At 34.7% G+C, this 24,648-nt stretch overlaps 4 protein-coding genes across 4 annotated transcripts; 2 read left to right on the forward strand and 2 right to left on the reverse strand.

Annotated features, from left to right (window-relative positions):
* The first annotated feature begins 1,499 nt into the window (after positions 1 to 1,499).
* Positions 1,500 to 6,157, forward strand: LOC133206220 (abnormal spindle-like microcephaly-associated protein homolog). Its single transcript, XM_061342162.1, has 6 exons — positions 1,500 to 2,560; positions 2,684 to 2,833; positions 3,046 to 3,183; positions 3,553 to 3,597; positions 4,090 to 4,145; positions 5,588 to 6,157. Exons 1-5 carry the CDS (start codon positions 1,550 to 1,552, stop codon positions 4,141 to 4,143), a joined length of 1,398 nt encoding a protein of 465 aa, XP_061198146.1. The 5' UTR covers positions 1,500 to 1,549; the 3' UTR covers positions 4,144 to 4,145; positions 5,588 to 6,157.
* A 506-nt stretch (positions 6,158 to 6,663) lies between these two features.
* On the reverse strand, positions 6,664 to 10,023 carry LOC133171658 (uncharacterized). Its single transcript, XM_061306441.1, has 4 exons — positions 9,720 to 10,023; positions 9,219 to 9,323; positions 9,027 to 9,082; positions 6,664 to 8,782 (listed from the first exon to the last, which is right to left on the reverse strand). Exons 1-4 carry the CDS (start codon positions 9,865 to 9,867, stop codon positions 7,217 to 7,219), a joined length of 1,875 nt encoding a protein of 624 aa, XP_061162425.1. The 5' UTR covers positions 9,868 to 10,023; the 3' UTR covers positions 6,664 to 7,216.
* Positions 10,024 to 14,456: 4,433 nt separating this feature from the next.
* Positions 14,457 to 17,762, reverse strand: LOC133171651 (uncharacterized). Its single transcript, XM_061306439.1, has 4 exons — positions 17,445 to 17,762; positions 17,052 to 17,156; positions 16,890 to 16,936; positions 14,457 to 16,527 (listed from the first exon to the last, which is right to left on the reverse strand). The coding sequence occupies exons 1-4, from the start codon at positions 17,593 to 17,595 to the stop codon at positions 15,733 to 15,735; spliced, it is 1,098 nt and encodes a 365-aa protein (XP_061162423.1). The 5' UTR covers positions 17,596 to 17,762; the 3' UTR covers positions 14,457 to 15,732.
* A 419-nt stretch (positions 17,763 to 18,181) lies between these two features.
* Positions 18,182 to 19,580, forward strand: LOC133171543 (uncharacterized). Its single transcript, XM_061306311.1, has 3 exons — positions 18,182 to 18,421; positions 18,653 to 18,748; positions 19,040 to 19,580. The coding sequence occupies exons 1-3, from the start codon at positions 18,283 to 18,285 to the stop codon at positions 19,387 to 19,389; spliced, it is 585 nt and encodes a 194-aa protein (XP_061162295.1). The 5' UTR covers positions 18,182 to 18,282; the 3' UTR covers positions 19,390 to 19,580.
* Positions 19,581 to 24,648: the final 5,068 nt, after the last annotated feature.

Here is a 24,648-nt window from a genome sequence, read left to right on the forward strand (position 1 = left end):
GAATTTGAATAAAAATGTATTCAAAAGGCTAATTCATTTTTATGTTGTTCTATTTTGAGTATCATCACTGCTAAATTAAACTCCAATCAGCCAGATGATGTGATGAATTAAAACACTGTGTTATTAAAATAAATCAGCATAATAACTTGTTGCCTAGATTTTTCTTCAAAGAGTGAAGATAAGAGTCCAAGAGGAATTGAAAAAAAATCCTGACCTTCGATATTTCGTCATTAATGAAATGATTGTAAGTAGATTTTAACTCGATTACTTTTTTTTTAAATGAAAAGTTACCAACAGTACCAAAGATTAAAGTCTCCGTATATCTTCAAAGGGTTATTCTGTTAAACTTTATTTCAAGTTATTTTTTGTAGTATTGATTTCAATTTGCATGATGACATCTTTTAATATACTCCACAGAAGGAAGAAAAAGGCACTAACAAGAAAAAAGAAGTAAGTTATATATTTTAACACCTTTAACACAATGAGTAATTGCTCTAGATTTTACGATATTTATTCCTTAACATATGGTTTTAAAATGTTTTTCACAGAAGGAAGAAAGCATTGAAAAGAAAAAACAAGTAAGATTAACTTTTCAAATATGACTTTTTAAAATACATGAATATTGTAGTAATGTAAATCACTTTTTATTCACGAGAACTTTATTTTTGCATTTGCATAATTTCGCGAGACTACCTGCTCGCGAAAATCATACTCGCGTATAATTCTACTATTTAAAATACACAGAGCAATAACCAAAATTCGTGAATTTTTTTCCCTTATAAAAAGCAAACAACAATCTCGCGAAAAAAAGTGTCGTGAAAATTTTATGATCTGTAGTAATGTAGATACTTTCGGAAAGTATAAGTGTAACACCCCAAACACCAAGAGTAATATTTACACATTATGCGGTAATAATTCCTAGCACATGATTGATTATGTTTTAAGATTAAAATTTAATTTTCCCTTTTAGTCACTGACTTGAGGGTATTTTCAATATATATATATATAGTTCTTTTTTTATCTTACCTGATCCAGAGATTAACTTGAGCCGTTCAGATTCGAGAGTACCTGGCGTACATCAGCTTCTGCCATGTGTTGAATATAAACTTTTCACATTCTAGAACCGCTAGGCCAGTTTCAATCAAACTTGTTACAATGCACTCTTGGAAAAAGGGGGGTTCAGATCTGTTCTAAAGAAAGGCCATGTCCTGTTTCGAGGGCATATAATTCTGAAAAAGAAAAAAGGGAGTAAAGGTGACCTTAAGCAGAATCTGTATTTAATGCAAATTCTTGAAATCTTTGCCTTTAACTTGATGATTTGTACATCTACATGTATCTATCAATTTTTAGGCCAAAAAAAGATGACTCAAGTGGGTGTTGTGGCCTATGGGCCTCTATAAATATTACCAGTATTTAAGAGCAGATATTTTAAGAGAATGCAAATTTAATTTAATTTTAGTTGCTGATTTTTCTTTTTATTTTTCACCTGAAGGCATCTGTCATTAAACTTCAATCTTTCATACGTGGATGTCTACTCCAAAAGCAATACATGAAAATCAAGAAGTCAGTGTGCATTATACAGAGACGATTTAGAGCATACCTTGTCATGAAACAAACTCAAAAGAAGTACCTTACTCTTAAAGAAGCTGTTATTACTATTCAAGCCTACTTTAGAGGTTACCTGATGCGTCATGAATACAGAAAAGAGAGGGCAGCAATTGTCAAGCTACAGTCAGGCACCAGAAAGTTTCTCTGTCAGAGAAATTATGCAAGACTGAAACACACCGTCATTGAAGTTCAAAGACGATACCGTCAAAAAGTATGTGTTGCAAGAGTGAAAATGGAATACTTGACTACCAAGGCTGCAGTCATTACCATTCAAGCACACTACAGAAGACATCTTCAGCAGCGAGACTACAAACAACGATCAGTTGTAGTTCTTCAAAGTGCTGCTAGAGGCTGGAAAGCTAGAAGACAAGTAAAACAAAGAAAACTAGCAATCATCCGTATTCAGGCTGTTGTCAGAAAGCTTCCTGCTGTACAGAGATTTCAATCTTTGAAGAAATACACCGCCTTTTGTCAACAACGCTATAAAGCCAAGTTACAAGGAAGATTGGTTCATCATCAGTATTTGGCCCTTCGTCAAGCAGCTGTAACAATGCAATCATTCTACAGAGGAATCCAGGTTAGGGAAATGTTGTTACTGAAACAAGAGAGTGCCAGAAGAATTCAGTCATGGTACAGAGGACGAAAACAATACATATTGTACACAGAACTAAGAAAATCAGTCCTCATCTGTCAGAAAACTTACAGAGCTTGTAGATTAGCACAGTCAGATCAAAAGAAGTTCTTGGTCCTTAAAGGAGCTGCTCTTACTATTCAGGCAGTTTATAAAGGCTACAAGACAAGATGTATGTACCAAAAAATGAAGCAGGCCATAGTTTTGCTCCAGTCTGGTTCTAGAGGTTTTCTAGAAAGAAAGAGGCTAAAGGAACTTCATAAAGCTGCGACTATGATACAGCGAGTGTTAAGGAACCGCATGAATATTAAGCTTTTCAAGGTTAGTCTTAGATCAGCTTTGAAAAGTTGAACTGATGTATTAGTTGGAACAAGTTGTAGTTATGCAAAATGCATGTTGCTTTTGTTTGTCATTCCTATTATCTAGCATAAATTTCTTTTGTAGCAGCAGGAGAAAGTAAGGCAAACATATTTGTTACAATTCACCAGGAAGGTAGAGATTCACCTGAAAGCAACAGTCATACAGAGACGCTACAGAAAACATGCATCACTTTGTGAAGCCAAGAAACAACTTCACAGTGCCCTCATAATACAGGTAAGGTGTTCAGTTAATTTGTGTTAAAAATTGTATGATCAAATATTCTGACTGAAATATCATAGATTAATGTTGGGGGTTCGAGGGTCAAAACTTGTTGAAAAAAGTTTATTGTCTTGCCAAAAATAGGTACCCATGTGTTCATGGTATCAGACTAGTTCATGGCATGCCAAGAACAAGTGTGAAATTTTTTATTTAATAAATTTTTGCAGAACTGGATAAAAGGGAGATTATGCCGCATTCGGTTTCTGAAGCTCAAGAGGTCTGTCCATGTGATTGAAACAGCAGCATTACAGTGGATTCGCATCAGCCATGACAAAGAAAAGAAACAAGCAGCCACCAAAATACAGGTAGCAAATATTAAATATGCCAAATGCAATTCTAGTAAAAGAGTAGATGTATTAGAGCTTTGGATAAAGATGCAGGTGTCCTATGTAGTAATCACCCTGTTCATTCAACGTGATACAGTAACTTCCGTCATTATGTTCCTTCAAAAAACAGACTTAAATTTAGTCTATAAATTAAGGATGGTAAGTTCAGACTCATCATTTGGAATTTTTCAAGGTCACTGGCAGAAATGTTGTAATACTTAAATACATATATTCATCCTTGCTTAAATTCTTTTCAGTTTCAATTCAGCACCCACTGCCATATTATGAAGAAAACCTATGCTTATATTAATAAATTCTAGTATTCTAAATACATTTCTTAATTTTCAGGAAGAGGAGATACAGGAAGAGAAGGAAAAGCCCAAGAAATTGAGTGTATGTTTTATAACTTTATTTCTTTCATAGTAATGTAGAAAAAATATCTTTTATAGTTAATATAAAAAAAATTCAGACATCACATACGCTGTAATTAAATAGTTAATTATGAACTGATTTAAGTATACAAAATGCTAAAATCAGTTAATCTTTAACTAATTAATTACACTGTATTTGAATTTTTATTTTTTATTTTCATCTTTTATTTAGCAGTTCATGTTTTCGTTGTCACTAAAATAGCAATGCTTAAATCCTACAAATATAAAATGTTTGTTTTGTCATTGTTGTCACAATTAAAGTTAAAGGTCCAGAACTTTTCTAGAATATCTAAAGAAGTAGACTTTGAAAGTAGTCACTATCTAGTTACACATTTTTTGAAGTAGCTATCCAATTAGGATGTCACCAGTAAAATCATACTTAGAGCATCTTTGGGTAAAGTTGAACCTGTCAATATTTTAGGAGCTTTACTTTATCATCTTTTTTACATTTCAGAAAATGAAAAGATTCCGAAAATGGCTGAAACGCACTTTTAGTTGCTCAAGATAAATGTAAGTAAATTCATATTATATGTTGTTAGATTTTTTTCTCTGCTTTATTAATCACATTCCCCATTTTTCCCTCTTTATCAATTTTTGTTCTCATCCAACGATGGAAAGTTGGCAATCATAAAAAGTGAAAATTCATTCATTGATCATGATGAATTGAATCAGAAAATGAGTGTTCTTGAAAACATCTATTAATCCAAACATTGTAATACATGAAATGTTAAGTAAGGTAGTCTATCAGCCATGAGTACTGATTTTAAACAATAGTGATTTTCATGTCAATCATTGGACTTTGTCTATAAAACTGTGTTTCGTTTAACACCTTTTATCTATAAACCTTATGTAAAATTGCTAAGCTTGATTTGTTTAAAGTATGTCTTATATATTTAGATAGAGATTTAAAACATCATTTTTTTTCCTTATAACTGTACAACTTTAAATAGAAATGGTAAACTAAGTTTGAAATCTAGCATGGACTATATTTTTGGCGGAATGGTGGCGTATGAAAATATCTCCTTTTCTGCCTCTCAAAATTACTACAGAACAATGAATTTAGTTAGTAATTTTAAGTAATTAAAGACTTAAAAGAAATTTTCTTTTGTTACTAAAAATAATGATTATGGCCTAAAGTTTATCAAGTAAATATGATTTTCTAAACAAACTTTAATCTTTTGAAAGCTTCCAATCTAAGTACGGATTTGAACAAAAAATCAGTAATTTTTCTTCTCTCTCTCTTAGTAAACGTTCAAAACTTTTGATTTTATATCATTTTGTATCTTTATATGACTAATTTACCATATATGAAAATAAGAAAGATTTAAATATACAAAGCATACAATAATAACTAATATTCCCTAAATATTTAAGAAAAATAGAGGAAATTCGGATTAGCCAATATCTATGTTAATTAAATTGTGTATGTCAGTTTCGTAGTATCATGTGATAGACCCTATATGGTAACATCTTTTAATGTAAAAAGAAAACGATTTTATTTTTTGAAATAAAAGTAGGCATCACATGATTTGCAACAGTTTGTTTTTTATTTTCAATGTCAAGGAAAAGATAATGACCATGACCTGACCTTGCTTCGGAAATAAAACGGTCAAACTTGATTTAATTGATATTATTACTTAGTGATACTGTCTTCTTCAATCTATGTAAAGTTCATTAATTTTTTAATATAAGAAATATGAGAAGAATCCCTCCTTAATGATTTAAAAAAAATAATGAGAATAAATATTGAGATTTGAAGCAATTTTGAATTACACATGAAATCAAATTGACGTAAACTCATTTTATTCTTAAAACAGAGGGGATATGTTTATAAAAAGTAATGTTCAGATTAATAGATTAAGAGCCCTCTTTCCATCCCTATCTCTCCTTCTTTCTCTCTTTCTCATCATGATATGTTGAATATATACAGTGTTTTATTTCTCCTTTTTCAGATGAAAAGTGGATACTCTGTCAAGAACTAAAGAATATTAATTATCATTCTATGTAAAAGAGATTTAAATATCAATGTATAACTTGCCTTTATTAAAGAATATTTGGAACCCAGGAGGGGACACCCGAGCTATTTTTACAGGTTTTCGCTGGTTTGGCTGATAATTAACTTTTTTTCTTTTGACCTTTTTTCTCTAAATTTATATAATGTGGGCCTCATACATAAGAGGCTTGCATTGCAAAAGTGACTTATTCTAAATTTGTCTTTGGCTTTTCTTTCTGGAAACGAGGCAAGTGAGGCAGATCTCTTGCCGAGTTACCAGAGCAAAATTACTTCAACAATTTTGGAACTTTAGGCCTTTCAGGGAGACCCATTTTAACCAGGGTTTCCCTGTCTAAAACCATTAAATTGTAAATACATCCATTTAGAGATGTTAAAAGCTCCGTTGTCCTCTCCTGTCAAAAAACTGCTTATATTTAGTTTAAAGTAATATATTTCTGTCCATACTGTATGTGCTAAAGTTTTCAATACTTGATGCGTACTTTTAAATAAATAAACCAATGTTTGCATACTTATTATCGACTTTGTTTTAAATTATGAATTCAAAATACATGTAATTGATTCAAAGGAAACTTAGTTATAAACTCTGTGCATACTTGTTAAATCTGAAGAAGCCGAGAGAGTATGATGAATTCATAATTATGACATCCATGTGTATGAATAGATATAAGTCTGGTTATCATTGAAGTGATATATACCAGGGGTATTCTTTCTGTATTCATCCTCTAAGAGAGCATCGTTATTGCCTAAATGACTGTACATATTGTCGTCCATTATGCCGGCGAAAAATAAGGCTCGTCTCGGCACATATTGTCGCCGGCGACAATATGTACCAATGGACGACAACATGTGAAGTGAGGGTAATTGTACAGAACGACAATATGTATCGTCACCCCCCCCCCCCTCATTTTTTTCTTTTTCCAAAGTTGACGGGCTGATATGGCTGAAACAGCGGCTTTTTTCCGTAGTTTCAGAGACGAGTATTTATTTCCAATGAAATAAATCAATAACAATGAATACTAGTGACACATTTATTAGGTACATGAATAAATCTACATATCCAATGACAAGGAGAAGGTAAAAGAGAGGCGAAAATACAACATTAATAAATAACTGACACACATCTTTAAAAAAAAAATACTAGTATACATGTCCTTGATATACTTATGTAAAAAAAAAAAATAATAATATGAACATGTAGATTATAAATCATAGCACAGAAAACAAAGCAAAATATAACATACAGTAACCAAACGATCAAGATTTTCATGTTTCTTATCTCTAAATACAAGTATAAATGCATTAAGAAAATATCATATTCATTGTTTGCAATTAGGCTATGCAATGTGGTTGATAACATGAAAAACTATAAGAACATCAAATTTTTTTTTTCAAGAAAATCGAATACATACATTTATTTGATATCATACAAGAGAAACTTGCTTTACAATTATGACAAAATGTTAATATCTTTCTTAATGAATAAAAACCACGAGAAAACATACATGGTTTAAATGTAATAAATTGTTTTTGTTAAAAAAACAATCGTCAATACGTTTTTGGAAATCTTTTACCAGGGACAGTCACGTGGACGTATTCTCCTCGGTCCAGAGGAAGCAAAATCCTTTCCAACATTGGATGGAAATTCCGGGGAAAGAAAACGGGCTCTTTCCCGACGACATCCTTGACGACGCAGCATTCTTCTAAGCTGACGCTCAAAATCGTGGTCACGTGGTATTCCCAGGGATTCTTGACGATATCTTCTTCCACGTGGTTCGTTTTCCTGGCAGTCTGTACTGTACTGGTTGAGAATCCTGTAAAGTTTCCGTGCTAGTTTTTGGGGCCTCATTTTCATGTCGTCATTCACTCTAACTTTCAAAGTGAGAACTCCTTTGCCGTGTTCTTTAGTCCTGCTATTTCTGCATCTCGTGGCATCATCTCTCTCCATCTCTCTGCAACGGTGGGATGCCTTTATTCTGCATTTTCTTTGACGTTTGGCTTCTACGGGATCCTCTTGTTCTGCATTTTCCTGGTTTTTCTCGAAGGTTTCATGTGACTCAGTTAGGTGCCTTTTATGCCCACATCTGCGCTTGCAGTGATATTTTCTTTTGTTTGTCTCCCCAGATTGCTTGTTTTCATCTCTTCCACCATCTTTGTCGCAATGTCGACGATGTCTGCATTTTCTCTTTCTTTCGCAATTATTACTGATACTTGCCCTTGCTTCTGATTCTTTAGTATTCTCTTCACCATCCTCAATAGTCATAGTTTCAACAAGCTCAGAAATTTCAGGCTCCTGGGTAGCTGAACGATTGGCATTCCTTGACTCTTCATTTGCAAGCATCGCTGCTCTTCTTCGATAGCTTTTGCAGCGCCGTCTAAGATGTCCCTTCTCTTCCCCACTGGCGGAATCGGTAAAGGGGTTAGGAAAACGGTTTACCTTGAACTTTAGCCATAATTTTCCATTGCGGTACCTTCGGCGTCTGCATCTTGAAGAAGCTAGCGTCTCATCACCTATTTCCCGACTGCAGACAGGGACTGATGTTGATCGTCTGCATCTTTTTCCTTTTCCACGCATTATCATTTCGGATTCGTAAAGATTTCTTTCATAAAGACGAGTTGGTGGAGCCGAATTTGCTCGCCTGCAGCATTTTCTCCCTTGACAGAATTCTTTAAAAATTTCCCGATTTCTCCTTCTTGAACGGCAACTAACGTGCGCCATATATGCTTCATCCAACCTTTTCCTAAAATGTCGGGCAGAACGCAGATTGCACCTCCGACGCCAGTTATTCCCATTCCAGTGACACCAAGTACCGGGCTTTTCACGGCAGGCTTCACTGGACATAGGATTCTGGTCTCCCTCTTGAAATTGAGAACCTTTCTCTCGATGTCTGCCACATCCGGCTCGGTATTGATCGATGCTACTCCCAGGTCGATCAAATCGTTCACGACCTTCTATTTTGCGTCGCATGCACCTTCGCATCTTTTTTTCAGAGAGGGGTTGATCATTCCTCAGTTGCTGCTCGGTTTGTCTGAACCTACGAAATGGTAGTGGACAATGACCTTGACCTAATCCTCTCCAATGACGTCGGCGACGCTCCCATCTCCTTGGACCTAATTCTTCCGGAATCATCTTATCCTTTAATAAAAATAAATACCGTATTTTAAAGATTTAAATTTTGAATGTTTAGATTAATTAGAAATATCAGGGAGTAAGAGTCAATTTTTAGAATTAAAGACTAGTGATTGATCAGATGTTTGTTTTTTCAATTTTTTATTTTATATTAAATGAAGGAATCAAACTCTTCCACTACGACTAAAAACTACGAAAAACACAGGTCATTGGACTTAAGTAAACAATAAACATTTTTGAAATAGCTTACCTTTTCATCACTAGGATTATAATCAAACTTCATGCCCTCCTCCAGTTTGGAATGATCTGTTTAAGTACAACATTGTAATAATAAGATGCATGCATTTTTTTTTTAATTTTGGTCAGAAAAATTGCTAGTTTTAAAACAATAAGCCTACATTCATTTGAATTTAACTGCTGACTTTTTTTTTTCCATTTTTACCTTCGATTCTTCGAAGATTTATTCTCAGGGTCTCCTCGGTTGCGCTTTTCATCGCCTCTTGAAACTCCTCATCACTTGACATCGTGATAATATCACCCTCATCATCTATAAATTTATTTAAAATGTTTTAAATAAATTCAGTTTATTTTTTAAGATGATATTAATAAATGATTAAATAGAACCATCGTTTGTGGAAATATGTTGTACACTCCATTCATAGAGAGGTGTGTAGTCATAATTTACGCGAAACAATATTTCAAAAATCTCCCCCAACTTCGGTGTTTTTTTTTTTACATTCATCAGACCTTGTATACTACATGCGTTAAATATTTCAACATAACTATAAAATGTAGGCAGTTTTTTCACTTAAAACATATTCCGTAATGTACAACTAAATAAATTATGCTTTTATCCTATGGCATAACATGTGTCAAATGGGTAAAGGCAGCATACAGAAACGAAATAAGGGATAAGTACATGTAGTACAACGATTGGTCTTACCTTTCCAATGGAACGTAAAAGTTCCAGTGGTCTTTCCAAACAATTCTGACACCTTTCTCTCAAATTCAGCAAAATCTGGATGATTTTCCAGCGTCATCCGTCTTATTTCTGGCTCTTCGGCAGACAACAGGGTTATTTTCACTTTCATCGTGATTTGTTGATACACGTGGTTTTGTTTACAAACAAATAGCTCCTTGAATTATTTTTTCTTTTAACAAGAAAATTTTAACGGTACCTTTTTGGAGTTTGATAGTCTTATACGTTCAGCTGCTATCAAATATTCACCTGGGCGCCTCTGTGCTCGTTTGCGCTCTGGGCGCCTTTATATAGGCGCCGAGTGGTTAGTCATGTGATTGGTATTTCGTAATCCAAATGAATCACGTGAGGGGTCAAGGTAAGTTCATATCTCATTAATATTCATATTTGACCAATTTTTCCCCAAAACACGACAATATTTTGCTAAAAAAAGAAAATTTCAGGAAAATCTTGTTCTTTCAAGTACGCGTATCATTTTAATATACACTTTATATATAGTATCTTTAGAAAGGGAGATATAATTGAATTGATAATTTAAATATTCATAAAGTGGGGGTTGGCGGAAGTGAAAGTTCATTGGCTAATTCTTAGAACATTCTCGATTCTAGAACTTAATTATTACATGGCTATTTTTAGAGCCCTATAAAAGCACCCGTTGGCGCAAAGGCGCACTTAATGACGCCAAAATGATCAGGAAAATCTGTGTGTTTTCGTGAATATACTCGTACACGTTGCAAAGTGTGGAACAGAGAGAGAGAGAGAGCTCTTTACCGTCTATATATACATAAAACACTCAGCATTTAAGAGAATTAAATACACCAACATTTTTTATTACTGTGTGGAAGTGTGTCAGTCTGATTAAAATCAAACCTTCCACTAGCTTCTTTATTTTGATGGTCGCGTGAAAGTCCAAAATAAAGGATCTAGTGGAAGGTTTGATCTTAATCAGATTGGGAAGTATGTGCATATATATGTTGAGCCTTTGACAATATCTGTAATTGTGTTTGCGCCAATGTATGTAACAGATTCAATTTATACGGAATATAGTTATTTACTTTCACATATAGTTTGATGCATTTCTCATAAATATCTGATCCATTTTAGAGAGAGAAATGATCACTTAACAAGTCTCTGTCAATATCATTAATTAAAAAAACACGATTGAAGTTATATAAAATATCGCCACGGTATAATGATATAGAATTAAACTGTTTTAAAATCAGTTATATGCAGACTTTGGTGGATTCTATGAAGCCCAGGAACGGGAGGGGGGCACGATGTAAATCTAAAACATATATAGTGGCTTGTCTTCCGAATTGTTACATTAAAATTTGATTTTACTTTTAAGTCATTTTAATTCTGTTTCAACAAGGATGGTGAATTATAGGTAATGAATACCCTGTTTTACTAGAGATACTTTGGGCATTTCAAGCTCACAAAATGCCCCCACCTCCACCCCCCACCCCCGATCCCATATGAGTATAATGGCAAAGTGCATCTACTACTTATGACAGAATGTATATGAGATTCTGTGCATGTTCCATTAAATTTTATTCAGAGGAGTTGCGTTAACAAATCGATACCTCCTTTATGGAGAAAAAATCTGGTATATCTGGTAATATTGTGAGATGTTAAATATATCTGCAGAATGACTCCAGTGTAAGTATGAAGAAAAATTAAAATCAATGTCTTGCTACAGGAAACCCCACTGAAATATATGCCCAATCAAATATGAGGTGCTCAACGGCACGTACTTTGTAATAAATATTCTGTGAAAGTATCATTTAATCTTATTCAGTGTATAGGAGGAGCTGCAGATAAGATGTGAGTACTCCAATGTCAAATAAAGGATGGCAAAGTCTGTGTTTCAGTACGGGAAGTCTCAAATACCTTTCCAGCCGAAACGTTAAATAGAAGGTGCAAAATGGCACAAACTTACAACAAATGTTAGGTTTTAAAATTTCATTATGCACAATGCCTAATAAAAATTTTGTAAAGTTTCATTAAATTACATTTAGTGGTATGAAAGGAGTTGCGTTTGGCTAACTCCAAATGTAACGAACGGACGGACCTCCCATCACAATATAACCCCCTCCCATTTCAGGCGGGGGTATTTAAAACAAACCACAGTGAGAGACTTAGAAAGGAGATGGGTGAACAAGGCGTGCAGAATGCCTATAGCTTCAGATATGTAAAAATCATTTTGAATTTAGTATTTAGAGTAAAGTGATCTTTTAATTCATGTGGCATTTAATTCATGATTGTGATATGACCCTTGACTAAATGGACTTCAAATACTTCTTGGAAGATGCGAAAGTTTACAGATGCTGGTGGACAGGAACCCCCCCCCCCCCCGAATATACACCCTGGGTCCAAGGATATTTTTATTCGTCATTCGTCTTTTCCCATTTTTTTTAATAAAACATTTATTCTACGTTATGTTTTAGATTTTCATATGGAATACAATGTAAATGTGTACTAGAAGATTAATTTATGGGAAAAGACGAATAAAAATATCCTTGGACCCAGGGTGTATATTTGGGGGAGGGGGGTGTTCCTGTTCACAAGCACCTGTGGCGAAAGTTGTGTCATAAAAGTGTATTTCTAAAAAATGAAGCGAAGACCCACTCATATCGAAAAATTGTGTTATAGTATGAGAAAATTATCCATTTTGCCCTCTTTAGTGTGTGTATGCTATTTTATAGGCAAAAAATTTCAATCTTTGTGAGACCTTTGCATATTTTGAAGATTTTACATAGACTTTAATTTTAGATAAAATATCAAAGAAAATTTTGTTATAATTGAGATTCAATTTTTCATGTTTGTCGCACTATTTGCACTTCGATCGCCTTGTTCGTCCGTCTTCTTTTATGCCTCTCACTGTGGTGATTTTTTAAGAGTATTCATGCCTTTACGTGTCAACAACACTCCTAAAACAATTTTTAAAATGACTTCAAAGATACTTCAAATTTTAATTCAATTATATTATTTTTACCAATCTTGAATTAAAATGAGCCCCTATGATCTAAAAGGTATACCATATATTGAGTTGCAGAAACATGCATGAACTTAAATACATGTACATAATGCAATGCAACTTTTACGTCTTACAACTTTCAGGGTGTAATGTTTTCTTGTAAATATAATCTACCCAGCGCTTACAGAAGTTTATGATATTAGAGGCTTGTCTTCCGGATTGTTAAATGTAATATAAATTAAAAATATTGAATCTATACTTTAAATACACTTAAAAAGTTGTTACAATAAAGATTCTGGCACTTTCAGACAAGAAATACCATTTTCTTTTTTTTTAAAAAGTAGCACACCTATATATATAAACACTGTAAGGGACGTAAGGTTTCGTCTTGGAAAAAATAACACCCACCCACTTCAGCGCATATTTCTGGAATCTTAAGTATTAATTTATTTCGTTGTTAATGTTCTTTCCGAGGCCGTAACGGGGCCACTCAAATCACAAGCGGATCCAGGGTAGATTCCTGATTAGGGTGCTCCGGGGGGGGGGGGGGGGTCCCGAAACCTAAGTTTTTAGCAATTAACTTAAAGACTTAATCTTTGAAAAATATTTTCATTTTTTGAATTTACATGTGTTCTTAATTATAATGAAGCACCTGGTGAGATGATGGATTTACAGAAAGTGAAACAAAAGTTGAAAGTATTAATTTAGTACAAAGACAAACGTAATTAATTAAAGTTTAAAGTAAAAAAAATCATTTTTCAGAAAACCCTAAAATTTTATTGAGGCATTTGCCTCACTTGCCTCAATGGTAGTTACGGCCTTGCTTTCCCCTACAGTGATTATTTTTCTAAATGTTGATGTGTCCGTCAGTCGTCACTTAGCACTAGTTCAATCAACAGAAAACTCTATAGGTGTGGTACTTTTTTTTAAAAAATGGTATTTCTTGTCTGTAATCTTAAGCAAATCTTTAACATAAGCAGATTTTAAAATACCCATGGATATGAATAAATGAGCCCTAATTTTTTTTCCGCATGTTTAACTCATGTAAAGTTAAACATATTAGATTGATGAAGTACATTTTCATAGTTGTAATTTCTTCTGAAATTGGTAAGAAAATGAACATTTGCGCTGTGTTTTTTTTTTATCTCCTTCCTTCATATTTTTAAAATACTTGGTACGTGAGAGGTTCAGTTTGCCTGGACATAACGATAGAAACATTCAACACAAGCCGTAATACTTTCACCAAACTGAGTCCCGTATTTTCTTTTGTTAGTTTTTCTTTCTTTCTTTTTTCGCAATACTAGTAGATAGAGATGCATCGCCCTAGAGTAAGAACAATGAGACGAGGGAGTGTCCAAGCGAAATAAATCTTACTCTGGCTCTCTTGTAATTTATAGCTTTGCTCTCCTGCGCTCTTTAAACCTATAAAAGTACTTCCATAAATCATCAAAACTTTGAGTCGGATATTGTACTTTATTCTTTATATGCTCACAGAAAAATTAATGAATTCTTCCAATCTCTTGCCAAGTTTCATCTTGTTAACAGGGCAATTCATATTATGTTGATAGGCCAATACACGTGACATTCTGTACTTATGATAAAACTACTGTAAATTTTTTATCACAAAGACTTAGAGAGATGAAGAACTCTCTAAATTATTCTTCCTCAAATTTTCCAAAGACAAACATTTATCTCCAACTAGAGGAATCAATGCAACGAATGTACAAGGTATAGGAGAAAATTTTATTGAGGTACATCATGAATATACATCTGTATATAAATCAAATGACAATCAGTCGACAGGAAATTCAATTCAACATATAAGATTACTGGAAAAAAATCAAACAAATATGAATTTAATGACTGTTCTCTTTTTACATTATACATGTATAAATTATCTATGAATATGAACAAAATATTGAAATAAAGATAATAAATCATGCAAAATAAAAGCAAGCCTTCACAATCCAGATATTTAATATATCCATGCAATACATGTACAAATGATCTGTTCCTACTGAGAGATACAGGTTTCCACGACAATAAAAATCATTGTTTACAAATGGGATGATATTTGAAAAACAACATAAAAAACAATGAACTTTAAATTAAATTCCAAGAGAAATGGATACATAAACATCACGTAAAAATATTGAAATCTTGCCTTGATCACGACAAAAAGTTTGAAATTTGTTATGAAAATTACGGAAGGCAGTCTAGAGTCAAGAATCAAGAATCAAACTAAAAGAAATTTCAATTCCGTTTTTCATGGTTATTTTTTCCGGTGGTGGTCTACCATGGACAATCACGGAGACGTTTTCCTCTGAGAACAGGTCTGAAGGCAGCAAAATCCTTCCCCAATTTGCGTGGAAACTCTGGCGAAAGAAAATGCGCTCTTTCATGACGATATCCTTGGCGACGCAGCATTCTTCGATAATGAGGCTCAAAATCACGGCCACGGGGTCTTCCCCGGAAGACATCTCGACCACATCTTCTTCCCTGGAGTGCATTTTCTTGGTTGTGAGTACTGCACTGCTTGAAAATTCTGCAAATTTTCCGTGCTAGCTTTCTAGGCCTAATTTTCATGTCGTCATTCATTTTAACTTTTAAAGTGAGAACTCCGAAGTCGTGTTCTATAACTCTGCTTTTTTTGCCATGGCAGGTACCATCTTTGTGCGTAGCACGGTTGCATTTTCTTTGACCTTTCTCTTCTATGGGAGTTTCATCTTCTTCCATATTTTCCTGGTTTTTATTTTTATTTTCTTGTGACTCATTGAGAATCCCCTTATCTCCACATCCGTGCTTGCAGTGATATTTTCTTGCTTCTTCAGATTGATTATTTTCATCTGACCCATCATCTTTATAATGATGTCGACGATTTCTGCATTTTCTCCTTTCTTCCCCTTCCTTACCATCCTTGATAGTCATGGTTTCAACAAGTTCAGAAATCCCAGGCTCCGTATCGTATTCATTCCGGGATGTCAAAACATCAGATTTCTTCTACTCTTCATTTGCAAGCATTGTGGCTCTTCTTCGATAGCTTTTACAGCGCCGGCCAAGACATTTTTTCTCTTTTCCACCGGCAGAATCTGTAGAAGATTCACAGACATGTATAGGCAAACCATTCACCTTAAACCTCAGGAAAGACTTTCTATTTCGGTTTCTACCTGGTCTGCATCTCTTACTAGCTAGCATCTCGTCGTCCTTTTCTCGTCTGCACACAGCAACAGATGCTGAGCGCCTGCATCTTTTTCCTTTTCCATGCATCATCAAACTGAATTCCCTAAGGTTTTTTCCATACAGACGAGTAGGTGGAGCTGACCTTGCTCGTCTGCAGGACTTCTTCTCTCGGCAATATCCTCTAACATTTTCCCGATCTCTCCTTGAGTGGCAATTCTCATTGACCACCGATGCACCGAAATGTCGGACAGGGCGCTGATCGTGTCTCAGACTCCAGCGATCCCTGTTCCAGCGGTACCAGCCACCAGTCATTTTTGGACAAGTTCTACTGGACACTGGAATCTGGTCCCCATCTTGACATGTTAACGACCATTGTTGTCGTCTGCCACACCGGTATCCATGATTGTTATCCCCAGGGTGATCGAATTTTTCGCGATTTTCTACTTTGCGACGTAAGTACCTCCGCGTTCTTTTTTCGGAGGGAGGGTGGTCATTCATCAGTTGTTTTCTTAACCTTGGAAATGACACAGGACTTTGGCCATTGTCGAAACTTTTCCAATGACGTCGACGACGCTGCCATCTCAGGGGACAGAACTCGTCCGAAGTCAGATTATCCTTCAATAAAAATGAAACTTAAGATTACGATTTAGATCTTTGAATATGTACCTTGTTACAGTATGAGATTGTACATCAAAATTAAAGATTAAACAGTGAAACACTGTTTGATTTTCAAGATTCACAACCGATAATACGACATTCATATAACATGATGAATCCTGAAGAAAGAGCTGATTGTAGACAGTCCGCCTTACTATTCGACATGTGAGCACATTTTCAAAATTGGATCTTTTTATGCATTAAAAGCTTTTTATACTCGGAAAAAAATTCAGTTTATAACTACATGTATTTCTGACCAAGGAACAAAAACCAAAATGAATAAGAAATAAAATGGAAAAAAAAAAAAAATCATATTTTACCATTTCATTATCACCTCTGTGGTCCGTTCCCTCCTTTCTCGAGTGATCTGTAAAACACATCATTGCAATAGTCAGATGATAACATGTAACAGTTTTTAATTTCTCAAAAATATGATAGTTAATTAAGAACAGCTATAATCAATATTTTACATTTGTATTTACCTTCAATTCTTTGAAGAAAAATTCTCAGGGTCTCCTCGTTTGCGCTCTTCGTCGCCTCTCGGAACTCCTCATCACTCGACATTGTGATTAGGTCACTCTCGTCATCTGCAATATTGTTATATAAATATTTAAAATATTTTTATAAGGATTATTTCAGCTATAGGTTAAACACCACTTCAAGGAAAATGTTCTGGGGGAAATTACAAAAGCTGTAATTAATATGAACTTCTGTTTACTCATTCCGTGCACGGATTTGCATTTAAGTTCATCTGCATTCATTAAACTTTCCATAACTTGACAATGAGTACTAAAATACCCAATGTTGTAAAAAAAAAAAAAAAACAAACAAACTTTCGGGAACCAAATGGTTGATAAAAAAGACAAATATCTTACCTTTCCAATAGAGCGTATAAGTTCCAGTGGTCTTTCCAAACAATTCTGACACCTTTCTCTCAAATTCAGCAAAATCTGGTTGATTTTCCAGCGTCATCCGTCTTATTTCTGGCTCTTCGGCAGACATCAGGGTTACTTTCACTTTTATCATGATTTGTTGATACACGTGGTTTTGTTTACAAACAAATAGCTCCTTGAATTAATTTACTTTTAACAAGAAAATTTTAACGGTACCTTTTTGGAGTTTGATAGTCTTATACGTTCAGCTGCTATCAAATATTCACCTCGGCGCTTCTACGCTCAATGGCGCTCTGGGCGCCTTTATATAGGCGCCGTGTTGAGTCATGTGACTGGTATTTCGTAATTGAGTCACGTGAGGGGTCATGGTAAGTTCATATCTCATTAATATTCATTATTGACAACATTTAAAAAACACTATTTTTCAATAATTTCAATACTTTTCTGCAAGGTAAAGTTGCAGAAAAATCGTCTAAATAAATCTTTGTATAATACATTTCAATTAATGCCTGAAAGATGAGATATAATGACTTATTAGACCTGCTAATTTAAATATTCATTATGTGTGGGTTGGCGGAAATATAAGATTTAGAACATTCTCGATAACGGAAAAACATTTTTAGAATTAATCACATGACTATTATTAGCGCCCTATAAAAGCGCCATATGGCGCAAAGGCGCACTACCTGACGCCGATACTTTTCAAGGACAAGTTGTTGAAATATATACTTGCTATACTTTAATTTTTTTACTGTATTAATCACGTTTGATATTTAAAGTTACTAAACGAACTGAATAATTTTAAAAGTACACGTGAAAAATGAAAGTAAATATTATATCCGAAATGGGTGTAATTCGTGATTTTGATTTTGTTGATGGAAGTTTTGACTATACATCGTTGTTGACAGTAACAAAAGAAAATTTTCCCCATATAAAGAGGTATGCCCTTCTGTGGAAAGGTATGTAAAAAGAACTTATATATATATAAAAGAGTACGATCTATAAATAAGAATTAACGGGATATGTTTCATTGATTATAAATTTCTTATTCATTCCATTCATATTTTTATGGAAAATGTGATATTCTTTTATACTGCAGGGTTAGTTTTAAAATGATTTTTAAGTTTAGTAGAGGTTGGGTAAATAAATAAAGTATCTTTTAAGAGAATATTATTTTAAATCAATTACAGACAGTGATGGAGATAAGATTACGCTTTCGTCCCAAGAAGAGCTGAATGAAGCGGTAACCTACAGAACAGAGGAGGAACTTGATATCTATATAACAGGTATATACATTGGAATCTAATTAATATCAAACATTAGTATCTCTTTTTGTAGATAAATGCCATGTATTGAAATATTATGTGTTCACAAAGGTCTACTACTATTCTTTATTTTCCATATAAATCTATATAGCATTGTTAACTTTGGGATCGGGGAATTTAAATTTTATCGGTCCATTTTGTCATTTTTCAATGGTTTTTCTTTTTGACTGTACATCAATCCTCCTTACCCTGACGGAAAAAATCTGGATCTTTTTTTACTTCTTAATTTAAATGATTTTTTTTTTCTTTCAGAAATCTCTGATGAAATTTCGAGTAGGTTGTACCGTACAGATGAGGAAATTGGTTTGGACATTGATGACAGTATCACACATCACAATGCACATCAAACAAACCCTCGATGGGACAGAAGAAAATGTTATAAAAGAATTAAAGCGGTAACGGAGAAGACTCCAGACAATCTGCCGGATTTCTTTTCAATTTCTAAAGTTCCGTGTAGAATCAAGCGACGTCTGAAGAGAAGCGACAGGAAGTGTCTACGTCATCGGATTAGAGCAAGCAGCTGCTACCCACGTCAAAAACATGGCGGTAGAAAACGTCTGCGTGATGTAAATAAATCGCTAGAAAACATGTCCATTTCATGATCTACATTTGTGTTGACCCAGAGCTGCAGCTGATGATTTAATCAGCTAAACTTTGGATCTAATCGGCAACACAAAGCAAGCCTCTGGAATAACATATTTCATTTTAAAATTATAATTAAAATGTTTCTTCCACTGCATGTCATTCTCATGATGGTTTAAATGTATTGTAGACAAAATAAATGTATTCCTAATTTCCTGTTTATCTGTGTTGTGTTTTTGAGATTGATCATTCCTCTTATCTTCACCTTTTTCATTCTTGTTAATCAGCATTACACTATACTAGTCTAGTACATATATTCCGAAGCTGACTGACATGATTTCAAAGTCTAAATCCTCTAGATTCCTATCCCCCAAGAAAGAAATGTAAGAGAAAGACCATTTGATTCAAAGGGGGGGAGGGGGGGTGGCAGATTTTGGAAATAATAAAGACAATAGAGGAAGTTCAATCTGATTATCATTTTTTCCCACTGCATGGTGTTCAAATTAAGTTTTCTATAATCTATTTGCCTTACTAATACAATGATGCAACAAGGGATTTTTTTATGCCCCCGGATCGAAAGATCCCGAGGGTATATTGTTTTTGTCCTGTCTGTCTGTTTGTTTGTCTGTCTGTTGTCAACTTTAACCTTGCCCATAACTTTTGATTGGTTGGAGCTATGACTTTCATATTTCACATGTGTATTCCTTGTGACAAGACCTTTCTTTGGGTACCATCATATTTGACCTTGACCTTGGAGTTTGACCCACTTTTGCAAAATTTTATGAGACTTTAACCTTGGCCATAACTTCTGAACAGTTGGAGCTTGGGGTTTCAAACTTCACATGTGTATTCTTTGTGACAAGGCCTTCTTTTGGATACCAACCACTTTGACCTTTTGACCTTGGACTTTGACCTACTTTTGAAAAACTTTAACCTTGGCCATAACTTTTGAACAGTTGGTGCTTAGGGTTTCAAACTTCACATGTGTATTCCTTGTGACAAGACCTTCCTCTGGATATCAACCACTTTGAACCTTTTGACCTTGACCTAGGAGTTTGACCTACTTTTGAAAAACTTCAACCTTGGCCATAACTTTTGAATGGTTGGAGCTAGGGCTTTCATACTTCACATATGTAATCCTTGTGACAAGACCTTCCTTTGAATACCAACGACTTTGACCTTTTGACCTTGACCTAGGAGTTTGACCTACTTTTGAAAAACTTTAACCTTAGCCATAACTCTTGAAAGGTTGATGCTAGGGCTTTCATACTTCACATATGTAATCCTTGTGACAAGACCTTCCTTTGGATACCAACCACTTTGACCCTTTGACCTTGACCTAGGAGTTTGACCTACTTTTGAAAAACTTTAACCTTGGCCATAACTTTTGAATGGTTGGTGCTAGGGCTTTCATACTTCACATATGTAATCCTTGTGACGAGATCTTCCTTTGGATACCAACCACTTTGACCTTGACCTTGACGTTTGACTTTTATTTAAAAAACTTTAACCTTCACCATAACTTTTGAACAGTTGTATCTAGGTCTTTCAAATTTCACAGGTGTTTTCCTCGAGTCAAGATCTTTCTTTGGGTATCAACATTTTTTATCTTTTGGCCTGGATTTTGACTTGCATTTGAGAAACTTTAACCTTCGACATAAGCTACTATACGGGGGCATAGTGTTTCACAAACACATCTTGTTTCTTCTTCTTTTTAGCCTGGAACCGTCCTCACTTTGCTATCTTTTAGTGTAAGCAAATTAAGGATCTTGGTTGCATGGGGTGTCAATGTTTTTGTAAAAAGGTTGGTTGTTGTAAGACTTGTTACATAACCAAGTCAAAGCTAGTTTGTAATCCAATACTTCTTATTTAGAAGTTATCCATTTTTAGCCATAAAAATGGGGGAAGGGGTGTTTCTTTTCTTTTTTTTCACCTGGGAAATGGAACAGACTCATACTATTTATATGAGGTAGAATAGTCTCTGACCATGACCCACTGGCCTCTCAGATAATAATGGTTCCTAAAATTGTAAATTAATACACATAAATATTCAAAACCATAATTATATTTAATATTTTATTTTACTTTTGTCTATTTAGTAATGCACAACACCTCTTTCTCTCACTGATACACATTAACAACATGGATTTTCCTGTAAAACTTGGTCTCTTTACTGAAAAGAAAAGAAAATGTATTATTGATACAAAGCATCCACTGTATGTATGTACGAGAAAAATGATACTTTTCAGGACAGTGCAAACTTTAGATTTAATTGCCAGAAATATAGATATAAAATGAGAACTTCACAGTTTATCTACTGAGTATTTCATTTTTTCTAACATATAACATACCTCTCTAACCAAGGAAATTGATGACAACTAAATGAAGTATAACATGTGCAAATATAAAGTCTGCAAAAGCTCTTTCTGGGCTGATTCCAACAAAATCTGTCTTGTTCTGGGGGTTGACCTGCAGCCTCAAACATACTGCAAAAAAAAAAGAATACTAAATAATTATCTTTAAACAGTACATATATATTACAAATGCTGTTATTACTTTGTCAATTACATGTATTTTATCATAAAGAACTACCACATTAAATAGCTTAAGTTAATGAAGATATAAGGGTACCCTCTTCCAGCACGGGAGGGGCCTTGATTAAAATACATTCTACACAAGCTCCTTTCTAAATACAACTTCATTCTTGCTGTGCAATTTCAGTAAGACCTAAACAGGAAGGATGAAAGTAAGGTTTAAGTTTGTCAGTGGAATCATAAGAATAATACTGAAGTGCATATTGTACTACACTACAGTTAACACTCAAGGAGCTTTACTGTTCCTATGACTACAGTTAACACTCAAGGAGCTTTACTGTTCCTATGACTACAGTTAACACTCAAGGAGCTTTACTGTTCCTATGGCTACTGTTAACACTTAAGGAGCTTTACTGTTCCTATGACTACAGTTAACACTCAAGGAGCTTTACTGTTCCTGTGACTACAGTTAACACTCAAGGAGCTTTACTGTTCCTGTGACTACAGTTAACACTCAAGGAGCTTTACTGTTCCTATGACTACAGTTAACACATAAGGAGCTTTACTGTTCCTATGACTACAGTTAACACTCGAGGAGCTTTACTGTTCCTATGACTACAGTTAACACTTGAGGAGCTTTACTGTTCCTATGACTACAGTTAACACTCGAGAAGCTTTACTGTTCCTATGACTACTGTTAACACTCAAGGAGCTTTACTGTTCCTATGACTACAGTTATCACTCAAGGAGCTTTACTGTTCCTATGACTACAGTTAACACTCAAGGAGCTTTACTGTTCCTATGACTACAGTTAACACTTAAGGAGCTTTACTGTTCCTATGACTACAGTAAACACTCGAGGAGCTTTACTGTTCCTATGACTACAGTAAACACTCGAGGAGCTTTACTGTTCCTATGACTACAGTTAACACTTAAGGAGCTTCACTGTTCCTATGACTACAGTTAACACTCAAGGAGCTTTACTGTTCCTATGACTACAGTTAACACTCAAGGAGCTTTACTGTTCCTATGACTACAGTTAACACTCAAGGAGCTTTACTGTTCTTATGACTACAGTTTACACTTGAGGAGCTTTACTGTTCCTATGACCACAGTTAACACTTAAGGAGCTTTACTGTTCTTATGACTCGGACTGTCATCATCTGAAACTGTCCACCCACTGCATCTACCCTTTCCTTCAGAGGAAAAAACAATTATCTCTAGGAAAAAAATATGTTTTACTACGTGGTGGCAAGACAGATTTAACCACTGATGGCCAGAGAACTCGGCTGGTATAGCAACTGTCTAGAGTTTAGGGTGGCAGTTAAAATCGTAGTGTTGTTAGTTTCATTTTCTCTCTTTCTTTATATTTGTTGAAAAGTTGTTTGGGCAATACATATATAATTAGTAAATATTGACAAGGTAAAAATGTGTCTTCAAGAGCAAAGACTTTTAAAGGTGGGATGAACAAGTAATTAAGTTTTAGAGACTGCGAAATATCTGGAAGATTCTGTGACAGAAAACCTAATTCTATATACAGCAGCAGGGGTCTAAGATTCGATTCAAAGTTTAGTCATAAATTTTAATTGTATATTTGCCCAATCCTCCTTTCCTGTTACAGTGTAATTCAATGGCAATGCTCAGATCTATATGGTGTTCCTTGGGGCCACTCGCACCTTTGCACTTTCGCCTTTTTGGGTTAAGATGCGAGAGTGCGAAGTTGCGAAGGCGAAGTTGTGAAGGCGACGATGCGAAAGCGAAGGAGCGAAAGTGCGAAGGCGAAGATGTGAAGGCCAGGGTGCGAAGGCGAAGGAGCTATAATAATATCAAACTTTCGCCTTCGCACTTTCGCATTTTACTTCTGTGGAGCTCTTTATCGATATGAGTTAATTTTAGTGGGCTCTTGGATGTTATTAGTATGCATGCGCTAGATTAGTGTGGCAGCGCCAAATTAATTTTTAATAATCTTTTAACCTGTTAACCAGTGTAAAACTAGGTTTGAACATTATCATGATTATGTAACTCTATTTTAAAACGTAATGCCCACTATATGTGTGTGCACTTCAAGATTCCTGTCACTTTTCTTATATAGCATACATTAATTCAATACCGTGGTTTAAATAAAATAACATTCGAATTTCATTATGCGAAAATCCTTGCTGGAAATATATTCGCAACAGACTGAACAGTTCATCTTCTTCTGCAGACGCCATTTTTATAAATAAAATTATCTTCAAATGATAGAGAACTCCACCAAAAAAAGGCGAAGGTGAAAGTGCGAAGGTGCGACGGCAAAAATGCGAAGTTGCAAAGGCAAAGGAGCGATACTAGTAACCCTCCTTCACCTTCGCACTTTTGCCCTCGCACTTTCACTCCTTCACCTTCACCCACTTTGCACTCTTGCATCTTCGCCCTAAAGGCGAGAGTGCAAAGGTGCAAGTGGTCCCAACAGAACACCATAGATCTAAAACAAATCATTCGATCATAATGATGTGCTCATTGTATAAAAAGTCTATGACTATAGTTTGGGGTGTGAAAGTCGTGCAAACGGTATTACATAGACTATATCACACAGCGTTTTTTTTTTTCAAAATGCAATGAGAAACTTGTGTGCTCTACTGTATATAGCATCCCATCGAGGAAATTCGAACAAACCTGAAATTGGGCTGAATACAGATAGAGAAAAAAGTTTCTTTTAAATCATACCAGCTAACACAAAGGAACCAACAGTTGAGATGAAACCAG

This window comes from Saccostrea echinata, unplaced genomic scaffold (assembly GCF_033153115.1).
Source record: "Saccostrea echinata isolate AGI-Se365-2 ecotype Australia unplaced genomic scaffold, CSIRO_AGI_Sech_v1 ptg000054l, whole genome shotgun sequence".
In the NCBI taxonomy this organism is placed as follows: domain Eukaryota; kingdom Metazoa; phylum Mollusca; class Bivalvia; order Ostreida; family Ostreidae; genus Saccostrea; species Saccostrea echinata.